We start from the raw sequence: 13,615 nt of genomic DNA on the forward strand, positions 1-13,615 counted from the left end.
GGCTAACAGTCCTGTATGCTGATCACAGCCATCAAATGGGAAACATTTGGCAGGCCTAGGGGAAGGGGACACATGACTAACATAATTCCTAGGGAGCATTTTTGTTTTGCCCCAGCACAGAGTTCCCACATGCATGGGATGGGATGACACAAAAGGCTGCAGTTTTGTATCAAAGCTTTTAGTAATAATTACAAAAAAATGAGCAGTTTCTTGCATTTCAACTTCAAACTTCTTCAAACTGCAGAGTAAACCCAGTTAGTCTTATACTATTTGCTAAAATGCACAAAACACAGGTCTTGTGATAGGTTTGTCTCGAACATAAAGCTCCCACTACACAGACAGCTGGGCCAGCTGATCATCCGCAGTTGTATTAAGGTGGCCAGGATGATTACAACAGTGTCTTTTTATGTATGATGCAAAGCTTCACACATCCGGTGTGAAATTGCAGCTTGTTACTCACCATTTTAACATTTCATCTCCCCTCTCTTGACAAACTAGATTACAAAACAAACCTCAAAAAAGGGTGGATAACTTTGCAATCACAACACAAGCTGAATAAGCAAAAAATGCAGGACCCTGAGGTACAGTCAGAATGCATCTCATTTTTACTGCAATACATTACATTTAAACCTAAACAGTGAGGCTAGTGTTTTAAAGCCATACCCCATAGGTAGATCAGACTGAACCCCCCCGTAATGTATATCATCTGTTGGCATGAAAACCATGGTCCAAGGCACAGAAGATGGTTTTCAGTTCTCTCCCCTCTTCTCCAGGAGATGAGTGATAGCATCGTGCACAGGCTTGCACACGTTATGGTAGCCCTGAGGGGTCAGGTGCAGGTAGTCGTACATGTCCTGGTGAGATATCTTGCCATTGGACTGCACAAAGCCGCGATCCACAGAGAGGTAGGAGGCGCGGGGCAGAGAGGGCACAGCCTGCTGGAGCAGCTCGTTGACCTTTGCATTCCTGTCACGGAGCGTGTTGGGGATTTCACCCCTAGGTAGCAAGCCCTACATGACAGAGGAACTGTCATCATGGACAGCAAGGACAAATATGTCGGCCATGACCTGGGCCATACAGGATGAAAAACAAAACACTCACACACTGCATTCTCAATATATTGTGCAACTGCGATTGCAACAGGCTACTTTGGTGTCCTGTATACATAATGACACACCTTGTGTTGCATTATTAACTGTTATTCACAAAAATAAGACTTTACAAAATAATATTTAGAATTTGTTATTCAACAAACACTGCACTGGTGAAAGGTAGATAAGCAATGCAGACTATGTTAAACTAAGGATTGTCTGAAATGTAAAGATGGCAGTACTAACCAGAATTAAAGTGTGAGCATGGAGAAGCTTGTTGCTTATAAGCCGTGCAATAGCAATGATGCCCTCACAGATCTGCTCTGGTGTGTGACCATGGTTATTAGTGCCCACCCACAGCACAACCACCTGGAAAAAGACAGTGGGGAGGACAAATAAGAAAAATGAATAGACATCACTTAACCTATTATAATTAACCATACTAACTGATCCCTTATCAGCATATACAGTCAGGTCCATAAATATTGGGACATCGACACAATTCTAATCTTTTTGGCTATATACAACACCACAATGGATTTGAAATGAAACAAACAAGATGTGTTTTAACTGCAGACTTTCAGCTTTAATTTCAGGGTATTTACATGCAAATCAGGTGAACGGTGTATTACAACAGTTTGTATATGTGCCTCCCACTTTTTAAGGGACCAAAAGTAATGGGACAATTGGCTGCTCAGCTGTTCCATGGCCAGCTGTGTGTTATCCCCTCATTATCTTATTTACAAGGAGCAGATAAAAGGTCTAGAGTTCATTTCAAGTGTGCTATTTGCATTTGGAATCTGTTGCTGTCAACTCTCAATACGAGATCCAAAGAGCTGTCACTATCAGTGAAGCAAGCCATCATTAGGCTGAAAAATAAAAACAAACCCATCAGAGAGATAGCAAAAACATGGCCAAGTCAATTGTTTGGAACATTCTTAAAAAGACCGCACCGGTGAGCTCAGCAACACCAAAAGACCCGGAAGACCAAGGAAAACAACTGTGGTGGATGACCGAAGAATTCTTTCCCTGGTGAAGAAAAACCCCTTCAGAACAGTTGGTCAGATCAAGAACACTCTTCAGGAGGTAGGTGTATGTGTGTCAAAGTCAACAATCAAGAGAAGACTTCACCAGAGTGAATACAGAGGGTTCACCACAAGATGTAAACCATTGGTGAGCCTCAAAAACAGGAAGGCCAGATTAGAGTTTGCTGAAAAACATCTAAAAAAGCCTTTACAGTTCTGGAACAACATCCTATGGACAGAAGAGACAAAGATCAACTTGTACCAGAGTGCTGGGAAGAGTATGGAGAAGGAAAGGAACTGCTCATGATCCAAAACATACCACCTCATCAGTGAAGCATGGTGGTGGTGGTAGTGTCATGGCGTGGGCATGTATGGCTGCCAATGGAACTGATTCCCTTGTATTTATTGATGATGTGACTGCTGACAAAAACAGCAGGATGAATTCTGAAGTGTTTCGGGCAATATTATCTGCTCATATTCAGCCAAATGCTTCAGAATTCATTGGACGGCGCTTCACAGTGCAGATGGACAATGACCCAAAGCATACTGTGAAAGCAACCAAAGAGTTTTTTAAGGCAAAGAAGTGGAATGTTATGCAATGACCAAGTCAATAACCTGACCTGAATCCGACTGAGCATGCATTTCACTTGCTGAAAGCAAAACTGAAGGGAAAATGCTCCAAGAACAAGCAGGAACTGAAGATAGTTGCAGTATATGCCTAGCAGAGCATCACCAGAGATGTAACCCAGCGTCTGATGATGTCTATGCATTCCAGAGTTCGGGCTGTAATTGACTGCAAAGGATTTGCAACCAAGTATTAAAAAGTGAAAGTTTGATTTATGATTGTTAATTTGTCCCAATACTTTTGGTCCCTTAAAAAGTGGGAGGCACATATACAAACTGTTTTAATTCCTACACTGTTCACCTGATTTGTATGTAAATACCCTCAAATTAAAGCTGAAAGTCTGTAGTTAAAGCACATCTTGTTTGTTTCATTTCAAATCCATTGTGGTGGTGTATAGAGCGAAAAAGATTAGAATTGTGTCAATGTCCCAATATTTATGGACCTGACTGTAAATGTTTGCTTTCAAGTCACACTGAAAAAAGTGAACATAAAATTAAACAGAAGAGACAAGAGCCCAGATTTTATAAAGCATCAGTAAATTTGTTAGTGACATCAAACAAACTGCTGGATTTTTTTCATTAGATAGTTTAAACAGTAGTTTGGGGAAATGCCTCTTGGGTTTTCAAGTTAAAACATTGGGCCATATTGTTCTATTCAACTGTACATGGAAAGACTAAACAACCACAAGTTGATTATGTCTATCATTCTTTTTGTATTCACAAATATCAGAAACAAACAGGGTTACAACTGTACTTTGAGAAGTGAATGTGTTGATCATAAAACAACTGCCAAAAACAGGGATGCTAGGGGATTACTATTTCAGAAAAATGCTGAAATGCATCTTTAAAGACTTGTGGTCAGGGGGAAAAAAACTGGGTTGATGTGCATGTAATGTACGGATATACCTTAGGGCTGATATGGTCAAGCTCTCCGTTGCTTAATCTCCAAAGGACATGCTGTGTGGCATCACCACCCACTCCGAAATTCAGAGCATGGAGTGGAGAAAACAGGTCTCGCCAAACCTACCAGCGACAGACCATTACACCAAGGATAAGAGAAAATGCACATTTAAATTTAACAACAATTGAAAAACATGCAATTTGATGTTCGAGTGGTTATTTGGTATCTCTAAAGTGCCTTTAGCGTTTCAGTGCATTAGCCTGTGAGCCTCATGAGAATCTGGCATCCCATTCTGGGTGTCCCTTGCCCTGTACCCTTTCCAGGTCCCATCATGCTCACCATATTTGGCTATGGACAATATATAAAATTTACATGGTAATGCTTTCCCCGTTACATAAAAAATATGAGTCAACACATGACAGACTGTACAGGCATCTAACAGCTACATCACATTTCAAAGAAAAATGTAACCTCAAACTGTTGTAAAAGCTGAACCAGGGAATCTCCAACAAAGAGGACATCAGGCTCCTTGTCCTTACTGTCTGACACAAAGCGATTATGCTGTAAAGAGGATTACAAGAGTCATCACCACATTCGTTGGGTTGTATTTCCAGATTAAAATGTAGGATTAAAATTTTATCAGAAAACATACCAAAGACATCCACCGACCATCTCCCTGAATGTCCACACAAGGAGTTGGTATGGTAGCCGGGTTAGAATCTGCACAACTCATGACTTTATCTGAAACAAAATTAGATTCATATTACTTATACATATGAGAAATAATTGTCCCCTATATAAATAAATAGGACCGATTGTCGATTAAATTTAAATGAACTATTTGTCGTTTGACTCGGATTTCAGTAATATAATGCAAGTCAAAAAAATGTGAATTGGCCGGCTAAATAAGTGGCCTTCTCCATGCCTTGAAGGGTTGCTAACATTTAGCAATAATGCATAAAAGATAAAATAAATGGACGTGCCATTAAGGTTTGTTTTAGCCGTACTGTTATCACCTTGACTAATTAACTGTGGAAAATAATGTAAAGAATAGCTTGTCAACAACACTGTGGTAGTATCGATATAGCATGACATGTTGGATAGCAATTCTGGCTTATGCGTGAATCTGCCACAAAGAACAGAGCGCAGAGCTGCGGAAAAATACATCTGTGTAAACCTCTTTTACATGTCTTATTAGGAAAGGACATTAGCGGATTTTGTAATAACATTTTTCATAATCACCTAAACAAAGGAAAAGAAAGATAGCTGACGAACTCCTTCACAAACGTTCACTGTGTAAAGAAGAAACAATGACATCTGCATACACCATTTACAAACACAGGGGACATCTTTCAATGTTTGACAATGTTAATATTAATTTATCGTGTAACGTTGGCATAATATCTAATGGCGATAATATAAATTTAAATAAATAAGATGTAATATGTTTTACAAAGAGCAAAAGTAATTTCTTTAATACTGATTACTTTATAATCTTATAACCCCCCCTCCTTTTTTTCAAATTTAGACCTTTCCACAGCCACTGCTCAGTTCACTAGGAAGTGCCGTCTATTTTTCCAAAATAGCAAGTACTTTGGTTCACGCTCCTCTGGCTTTATTGCTTATAATATAATATTATATTATATTATATTATATTCAACATATGGCAAAATAAAGGAGGGAAACAGTTCATATCATAAATAGGTTTAAATGAATGCATAGCAGAACTGCATGCAGACATGCAAAAGTGGAGCAACGGAGCATTGTTAAACGCAATTTAAAAAAATCCAAAATGCAGTTAACAGTTAACTATGATACGCTGTATTGTATGTAAACAACAGAAGTGTTTTTACGTAAAATGACTGTGACAATAATCGTATGTTTTTTTACTAATACGCAAATAGATTTTTATCTTGGAAAATTCGTTGCGCAAATTGTATGGGTATCACGGGCAGGTAACCTAGCAACCGTGTTTCAGTCAGGTTTTAAATCTGACTAGCTCATAAACTCTTTTTGAAAAGATTAAAAGAATTAATAATATTACCTGCAAAAATACACGCCTACATTTATACAACCATGCGCTTTATAAATTAACCAACGCTCTCTAATGGAAGTTTCAATCGTGACTCCAGCAGTTTGTTGTATACTCAGTAGCACCCGCTTTTTGAACGAAGGTAAGATGGGTAGTAAATAACGTCGGTTTAACTACTGAAGTAACTGTCTGAAATACAGTGTAACTGTCTAAAATACATAACCGAAGATATGCATTTTAAAATTTACCACAAACTCGTTTCTTAATAAACTTAAACCAGAGTGATTACAAATCATATACTAGTCTACTTATAAATGTACTGTAACCATTAAAAAGCTATCTAGATAAGGAACCATGTAAATTTTCTGCCTTGTTGACTTCTGTAAGAATTTACAGGAGATTAACACAGTAACAGTAAGTGTGTTTGTGTAACTTCTCAACCCAATGTCCCTTTCAGAATGAGCCAGACTCATGGTGAGACAATGAGAGACAGGCAGAATGTATTGGATGTTTTTAATAAGCACTTCAATATGCATGAAGAACTCAGTGGTTCATCTACCCAATGCACCCAAGATCCTTCTGGTGTAAGCTTTTGTAAAAATCAAGCAAGAAAATTCAAAGTGAAACGACTAAAGACTCGTAAGGAAAGAAGTCAATTCAGAAATCAGAAAGGACAAGAGACCAAACAAAGCTATCGGCAATACAGTAGGAGGGAAGTTAAAACATCTAAATGCCCCATTTGCTGTCCAAAATGCCAAAAGCCCCCTCTGTCCAGAGAACCTCTGTCTGGCAGGACTTTCTCCAAGCAGGAGCCCTGCATCATTACTGACAGTCGTCTAATTGGTCATCGTGGTCTGTTTAGCCATGAAGTAAAATCCATCAACATTGTACGACTGTTAACGGACCAGAGTAAGAAAACCGATGGAGGAAGAAGAGAAAACCTTAGTAAAATTTGTACCACTAAAAATACTGTTCCTTCATCTTGTTATCCATCTCCTGATCCTGGACCCAGTACATACTGTGGCCCTTTTCTTAGTCCATATAAGAAAAATCGGAAAAAAAGCAGAGAAGGAATTACACAGAAAAATACAAACCGAGAGTACTCCTGTATAACTCCCTCGAAAGCTGTTGTGCTAGAAAAAATGGTGAAGACAGGTGAATCTTTTCTGGTAGGCCTAATTTCAGGAGAAGTTGAAAAAACAGGATTTTCTGCTTCTCAACAAGATTCCAACAGCCAGGGAACAAGTTCTCTTCAAGAAAAATTGGCAGCAGATTCCAGATTTCTATCATGTCATTCATCTGAAAATGAACCTGCCTTCCAGTTATCCTCAGACAGTTCTGATGGTAGGATTTCAAATAAAATTGAGTTGAGCTCTTTGGGTGTAGTACTGGATAATGATTCGCTGCAATCGCATACTGCAGAGAGGGAGAGGCAACAATGCAATGATTCAAAGACAATGACAACATCAACACCCCTGCAGGTGTCTGAGATTAGCAATTCTCAAAGCAGTCTTAGAAATGATGTCAGTTTAGACTCTGACCCACCTACTGTGGAAGATGTGACACAAAATAAAGCTGAGAATTATCCTTCTGCACGCGTGGCCACAGTAGTCTCGCGCTTGCATCACTCCCTAGACATGCCACTGTGGCGCCGGGGATGTCTGCTGGTCGAAAGCAAGGAGGCTCTGCTCCAGGCACTTCAAGAGAGCCATGGTGTCCAGCTGCAAAACAATCTCCATGCAGTGCAGCATACCCTTGGCTGTGATGCAATGGTGGCAGAAAGAGGTCAGACAATGTACTTGTATGTTTATCCAGTTCATTCAGACACCAGTGTAAACGGAGGTCAATAGTGCCATGTAATATGTTGCATTTAATAAGCAATGTGACTGTAAATTGAAGCTGGTTACTTAGACCTCCATGCAGTTGATTGTTGGTTTTCATGTAGCTATTTTAAATTGGGCATTCTGCATTACTGGTTTTGCTCAACTGCTCCACAGCTGCTTCTTCCCATCCAGATTCCAAGTATATTCCATCCCATTCAAATGGAGGCAATAGCCCAGACAGAGAGCCACCCTGGACCAGGACACACAAAGCTGGCTGTCATCGGAGGAGGAAACAGAAGAACCCCCAGAAACTGGAGCCGCAGCTGCTCTCTGAGTCACCACAAGCTAAAATAGCAGTGAGAAATCTACACTATTATTTCTCCTTATTTGTATTTAAAGTAGTAAATGTATTGTTGATGTGTGTTTCTGAGGTATATATTTAAATTGTGTGCATGCACATTCAATGGAGAAATCTTAAGAATTATATTAGCTGGAACTTGCTACCTGAGGGTACATGAATTTTGCTCTGTTTAGGCTTCCAATACACAGTGGGGAATAAACTGCCTCCAGGTAGTACCAGCGAGTGACATTTATTTGAAAACAGTGGGGATGTTGTAAATACAAGGCATCCATCCATCCATCAGCTATACTGCTTTATCCATCTGGGTCGCGGGGAATACAAGGCATCATGACATTTAATTAAAAATGTGTTTTTTTTCTAGTGGAATTACCTTTTGCATTCAGATCAGATTGCATTGTTAAATGTGTATTACTTATGAACGCTTTTAAAATACTTAATAATGTATTTTAATGTATAATTATGCTGCCTGCTTTTGTATTCATCTAGGCAAGAGAGTGGAATTCAAGCACTACAATCCAGCAATCCAGTGTGTCCGTTAATGTTTTGAGGCCACACTCCTCAGAGTTTTTTATGGATCTCCAACCAGCATTTGATGCATTATCTCCAGTTCCAGCTAAAACACATGACGGGTCTCCATTGCCTTGGGTATATCCTTCAAACAAAGGAACAACAGCTTTTATTGTTGGTGAGAAGAAGTGTGACACTAATGTGTCCTTTTTAAACCTAACAGAAAGTTTTGAGAGGAACAGAAAGCCTTTCTTAAAATATACTCTTTCAGCTCCTAGAAATGGCTCAAGTCATTTGAAGTTTTGGGAAGAGTGTTCAATTGACACAGAGAAAAGCTATTTAAACAAGTTATTTAAAAATTCTTCTCCTCCCCATCACTGTCCACTTTTGCATCAGTATATGCAGTCATACTATCCCTCTCACACACTTCCTTCAACATCTAAATTCTATAGATTGGACATGAGTCAATATCCACCCTCTGACAGGCTAGAAAAAGGATTGTCTCCCCGAAAACTGTCCTTCCCTTTTTACCCCAGCCCTGAACATTGGTCTTACCCTCGAATGAAGCTTTACTGATCTGCATTTATTACAAAATATTTTTCAGTGGAAAGAACAACATGCGTTGTGCAAAAAAAAAAATAATAATTCACACAGGCTTGGATGTTTTCATAAAACTTTTACTTGGAAAGCTCAGAGTACTGTGAAATTGAATGTGGTCAAATATGTAATACAAAATACTTAAAATTTCAGTTTAGAAGTTCAGTTTGTTAGGAATCTTTATATTTTGCAAATATTGTTATGTAATAAACATACATACTTAAAACTAATAGTCTGTACTAAATTTTCATATGATAAGCTATATCTCATTAATTTGATGATGAGATATTTACAGTTCACTCTACAAAGTAATTTACATTTTATAATAGTGTACTTAAATTGGCCTATCTAAATATTTTTTCTCATATCATGCAGAGTACACAAAAAACTACATGCAGAGTTAGGGCAAGCCTGGTGCCAATCCCAGGAAGCACAGCACATGGGAAAACTCAGGACGGGATGCCAAACCATTCCAGAGCACACACTCACATACCAGTTTAACCAACCACATGCTTCTGGACTTTGGCAGTACTGAAAGGAACCTTCAGCTAACACAGGGAGAATATGCATACTCCCCACAGACAGCTTGGGACAGGAATCGAGCTCACAGGTATAAGGCTGTTATGCTGACCACATTTCCATCTTGTTGTTAAAAAATACATATGAAGATAAATATAGCAAAGCTTAGTTTCTGCCTATAATTTCTTATTATGAAAAGATATCAATGCTGAATCTAGTTAGAAGATTAAGATTCACTTCCAGGATTGATAACTGCAGGTGTTACAAAAGGTGATGAGCATTTACAATCAGGGCATTAAATAACTGATTTCATCATCAGTCACTTCATTAATAGGACAGTGCTCTTCCCTTACTTCTTGCACTTTCTCACCATGTTGATTAATGCTGCTACTCCTCAGTGCTCTCCTAAGCTGACTCCAGAAGAGTTCCTGTGCTTGAACAGGGTCTGAGCAGTCAGGGCTTGGCCATTGCAAGTAAGTCTTCCTGAGCATGACTTTCCTCATGCGGTGATAGACAGACAATTGCCTCTCTGATATTGGCTCAAGGAAGACCAGTATCAACACATCTCGATATTCATGGAAAAGGCGGTAACTGGCTAGCTGAATCTCCAGAGAACACCATTCACTGCTGAGGTAGTGTTGGCTCACGACACAAAGTGTCTTACGGCTGGCATATATTGCTGACACAATATTATCCACAATATTTCGTCCTACTTCAAAGTCTCTGTGATGCAGGCAGAGCCGGTATGAAGACTCCCTCCCTTCTAAATTTGGCAGCAACTCATTTAGCACCCATTTCTCATCTGCAGAGTTATAGGAGATGAATGCATCATATTTCCATTGCTCTTCATTATCTTGAAGTCGACGCCAATACTCACCAAACCAGGATGAAAACGCATAATAAGTGTATTTTAAGTGCCAGTAGAGCTTAACATAGAGCAATGGAAAAACAGTCATCAAAAAAAGCAAGGCGCTGGTGGTGGCAAAAAGATAAACACCAAAGTCCTGGTAACATACTTTGAGGTCAAAGCTGTAGAAATTAGACTGTGAAAGGTCTGGGCAGGTTAGATTATATAAGTAGACAAGCTGAACTTTGTTGTTATTCTTAGTCCAGTTCTGTAACCAGCTGTTAATGCATGTACAACTTAAGGGACAGAGACGAAGGTCAAGGTAGCGTAGATTGGGAAGCTGGTTTAAGAGAGCAGAATCCACAGACTTTATGTTGTTATGGGTCAGCTGCAAGATATGCAGCTTGGTAAGGTTACCAAAAACTTTTGCTGAAAGTGTTTCTGTGCCTATGTTCTCTGCAGAGAGTCTCTTAAGATTGCGAAGGTTTTTGAAAATTCCTGGCCGTAGTGGTGCAACTCCCCTACAGCAGTTGTCCAAAGATAGGAATTCCAGGCTGATTAAGTCATCAAATGTATCAGTTTGGAAAGTATAGATCTTATTATTTGTGAGATAGAGGGATTTAAGAGATTTGAGACCTTGGAAAAATCCATGAGGCAACAAGGTAATCCCAAATGGCTGCTGTCCATCCAATTTTAAGTCTTGCAGCTTAGATAGTTTCACAAATGGAGAGCTTGTATGGATGGACATGAAGTGGATCAAGTTCCTTTGAAGGTCCAGGACTTGCAGTGTAACTTGTACATGCTCAAACTGCTCTCTGTAAATTTCTTTCAGATAGTTTCGGTCCAAGTACAGGTTTTTGAGGTTTTTAAGGCCCACAAATGCTTCAGGTTGAAGATGCGAAATCTTATTTCCACCTAGATCTAGAATATTCAGCTGATTAAGGGTGTGGAATGTCTTATTGAAAATGACTGCAATGCGATTGTTACGAAGGTTAAGGATCTGCAATCTGTCCAAGCCCACAAAACTTTCCTCATAGAGGTCCGTCAGAAGATTATTGTCAAGACGGAGTGTGATTAAGTCTTTTAATCCTTTGAATGCTCTCTTTACCATATATGCAATGTTATTTATGTTCAGTTTGAGGACCTGTAGTCTAGGAGTTGGGGTAAATGCATGGGATTTCACACTGAGGATTCGGTTGTAGCGGTAACTTAATTGAGTCACATTATGAAAACGCAAGCTCCTTGAGCAATTTTCAAGGCCATTGAGACGGTTGTGCTCCAAAATGACTTCTACCAATGATTTCTGATCTTCGAGAAAACTTAGACAATTTGTTTTTTTTAACTTGTTGTGAGACAGATTGATTGTTTTAAACAAGGGGCAGGTAGAGAATATTGCTCTCTCCAGGTTTCGAATCCCATTGTTCTGAAGATTTAGCATATGCAAACTGGCATTTCTGTTTTTCAAAAGACTGCACAGGTTTTCCAGAAGATTTTTAGTTGATAAATTCATACCTGAGAAATCCACATGACCTGGGTTCACACTGCTGTCATTCAAAAGCTGATAGGGTGAGACTTGGGTGAAACCCAAATGTAGTGAATTAATATTCTTCAGATTTAGATTCTGTAAGGCACTTGATTGGAGTTGCATGTTGTATGACAGGTCCAATAAGTGGATATTGCTAAGAAAGCTATACTCACATGATAACGTGGCAAGATGGTTTTTACACAAGTAGAGGATGGCAAGGGACCGAGGAAAGCCAGAGAAATGCTGAAGAGATGACAAACTATTACCACAAAGGTCTAATTCCCTAAGCTGTGACAGATGTGTTACCGATTCAGTTATCTCTGAGAAATTAATCAAACTGTTTGTGCGCAAACTTAAAATTTCTAAATTTGAAAGTCCTGAAAAAATTTGGGTTGACAAATTTTGCAAAACATTGTTGCTCAGGATAAGCCAAGTTAGGTTAACAAGGTCAGCAAATGCTGCAGAACTGAGATGGGCAATGTTATTGGAAGACAGATTCAAGGTTTCCAAGTGTCCCAAACCAGAAAAGGCATTGTCACTTATATTTTGTAAGTTATTAGAATCCATTCTAAGGGTTTTCAGCTGGCGGAGCTGGGAAAATGAACTTTCTGGAATGTCTTGCAGATAATTATGGGAGACGTTGAGAACTGTAGCCCAGGAAGGTAGATCTCCAACCAGTGCAGATATGTTCCTTTGCCTACGGTGAATGCAGTTGAATGAATTATTTTGTGATGGGTTTTCTATACAGTTTTGGAAGCTGTATCCAGCTGCAAGCAGTACGAGCTGAAATAAAAGCCCTGAAAAAACAAGAGCAATGTATATGGACTTAGTCATGTCATCTAGCTGAGGATGCAATGTTAAAACGTAGAAGCTTGATATTCTTCTGTTTTTTTGCTTTGCAGTGTCAGATGTTGTCATCATATATCTTCATGGTATAACATTCTGAAACTGCTACAATGGAAAATGTATTTTAACAGTTGTCCAGGTGAACCAGACTTGGCAGGGATTTCACAAAGAGAATCCACCAGTAATATTCCTGAGATATCCCTAAAATAAATAAATAAAAATGTTAGTTACTATACAACATTTCCCTTTCAATTTATTATTCAATTCCTTTATTATACATACCTGTTTTAAAATTACAGAATTACAGTATTCATTTATAGTTCCACTTTTGTGATATTTCTTGAGCAGAAGCAGTTTTCCTTTGAACAAATATCATTGAAAATATTAATCTGCACTTGCAACTTGCTGTAACATATTAAACAGCTATTTTGTACTGTGCTATGCTTTTCACAAAAGGTTTCTTTTTAACTAAACACATGATTATCACTAGTTCTATACCATTATGTAGTAATGCAGTTTAATTAAGTATAATTAATACAAAACATTTGTTGCAGTAAAACAATGAACAAATTACTGAATTCTTCTTTAGATTTTATCAAGTTGCATTGTCTTACCTCTGTTAGTGCTGATTATGCTTTGTGATTGATTTCCTAGTTGAAGAAACATCTCAAACTGCTCTAAATGAGGAAGATAAAGTCCCTTTCCTGTTTCCCCTGAAAGACATGTTAACCACAATCTTCTCCCTCTGCTTTGGTTTTAATCAAAAATGAGGAACAAGAAGAAAGTAACAAAGAGTATATTCAGAAAAGAAAATTTTAGAATACAGCCTAGCCATACAAAAAGGTAGTTTTACGACAATTAACTACTGCTGATGAAATTAAAATAATACTAGGCATATTATATAGAGTTAATAAATT

The 13,615-nt window shown here is 38.6% G+C and overlaps 2 protein-coding genes and 1 long non-coding RNA gene across 5 annotated transcripts; 1 reads left to right on the plus strand and 2 right to left on the minus strand.

Moving 5' to 3' along the window:
• Positions 1–582: 582 nt before the first annotated feature.
• Positions 583–4,999, minus strand: pafah1b3 (platelet-activating factor acetylhydrolase, isoform Ib, gamma subunit). Its single transcript, XM_023833263.2, has 6 exons — positions 4,884–4,999; positions 4,294–4,382; positions 4,113–4,202; positions 3,647–3,763; positions 1,338–1,460; positions 583–1,010 (listed from the first exon to the last, which is right to left on the minus strand). Exons 2-6 carry the CDS (start codon positions 4,372–4,374, stop codon positions 750–752), a joined length of 672 nt encoding a protein of 223 aa, XP_023689031.1. The 5' UTR covers positions 4,375–4,382; positions 4,884–4,999; the 3' UTR covers positions 583–749.
• Positions 5,000–5,162: 163 nt separating this feature from the next.
• LOC111854839 (uncharacterized) lies at positions 5,163–9,191 on the plus strand. 2 transcript variants are annotated; one of them, XR_011993041.1, is made up of 4 exons: positions 5,163–5,815; positions 6,131–7,458; positions 7,671–7,852; positions 8,344–9,191. It is a non-coding gene; the product is annotated as an uncharacterized lncRNA (long non-coding RNA). The 2 variants fall into 2 exon arrangements; XR_011993042.1 differs by having other exon boundaries at positions 7,689–7,852.
• On the minus strand, positions 8,947–13,350 carry tlr21 (toll-like receptor 21). Of its 2 annotated transcripts, XM_023833259.2 has the most exons (3): positions 13,313–13,350; positions 12,981–13,057; positions 8,947–12,899 (listed from the first exon to the last, which is right to left on the minus strand). In XM_023833259.2, the coding sequence occupies exon 3, from the start codon at positions 12,771–12,773 to the stop codon at positions 9,768–9,770; it is 3,006 nt and encodes a 1,001-aa protein (XP_023689027.2). In that variant the 5' UTR covers positions 12,774–12,899; positions 12,981–13,057; positions 13,313–13,350; the 3' UTR covers positions 8,947–9,767. The 2 variants fall into 2 exon arrangements, with proteins under 2 accessions (XP_023689027.2, XP_023689026.2); XM_023833258.2 differs by lacking the exon at positions 12,981–13,057 and having other exon boundaries at positions 13,313–13,343.
• Positions 13,351–13,615: the final 265 nt, after the last annotated feature.

This window comes from Paramormyrops kingsleyae, chromosome 9 (assembly GCF_048594095.1).
Source record: "Paramormyrops kingsleyae isolate MSU_618 chromosome 9, PKINGS_0.4, whole genome shotgun sequence".
In the NCBI taxonomy this organism is placed as follows: Eukaryota; Metazoa; Chordata; class Actinopteri; order Osteoglossiformes; family Mormyridae; genus Paramormyrops; species Paramormyrops kingsleyae.

Bases quoted from the DNA above. Each gene is read 5' to 3' on its own strand.
- pafah1b3 (XM_023833263.2), bottom strand. From the start codon at position 4,374: ATGAGTTGTGCAGATTCTAACCCGGCTACCATACCAACTCCTTGTGTG. The intron at 3,764-4,112 runs GTTACATTTTTC...TGTCGCTGGTAG, and splicing joins AGCTTTTACAACAGTTTGAG to GTTTGGCGAGACCTGTTTTC. The intron at 1,461-3,646 runs GTATATCCGTAC...GTCTTTTTCCAG, and splicing joins TTGACCATATCAGCCCTAAG to GTGGTTGTGCTGTGGGTGGG.
- tlr21 (XM_023833259.2), bottom strand. From the start codon at position 12,773: ATGATGACAACATCTGACACTGCAAAGCAAAAAAACAGAAGAATATCA.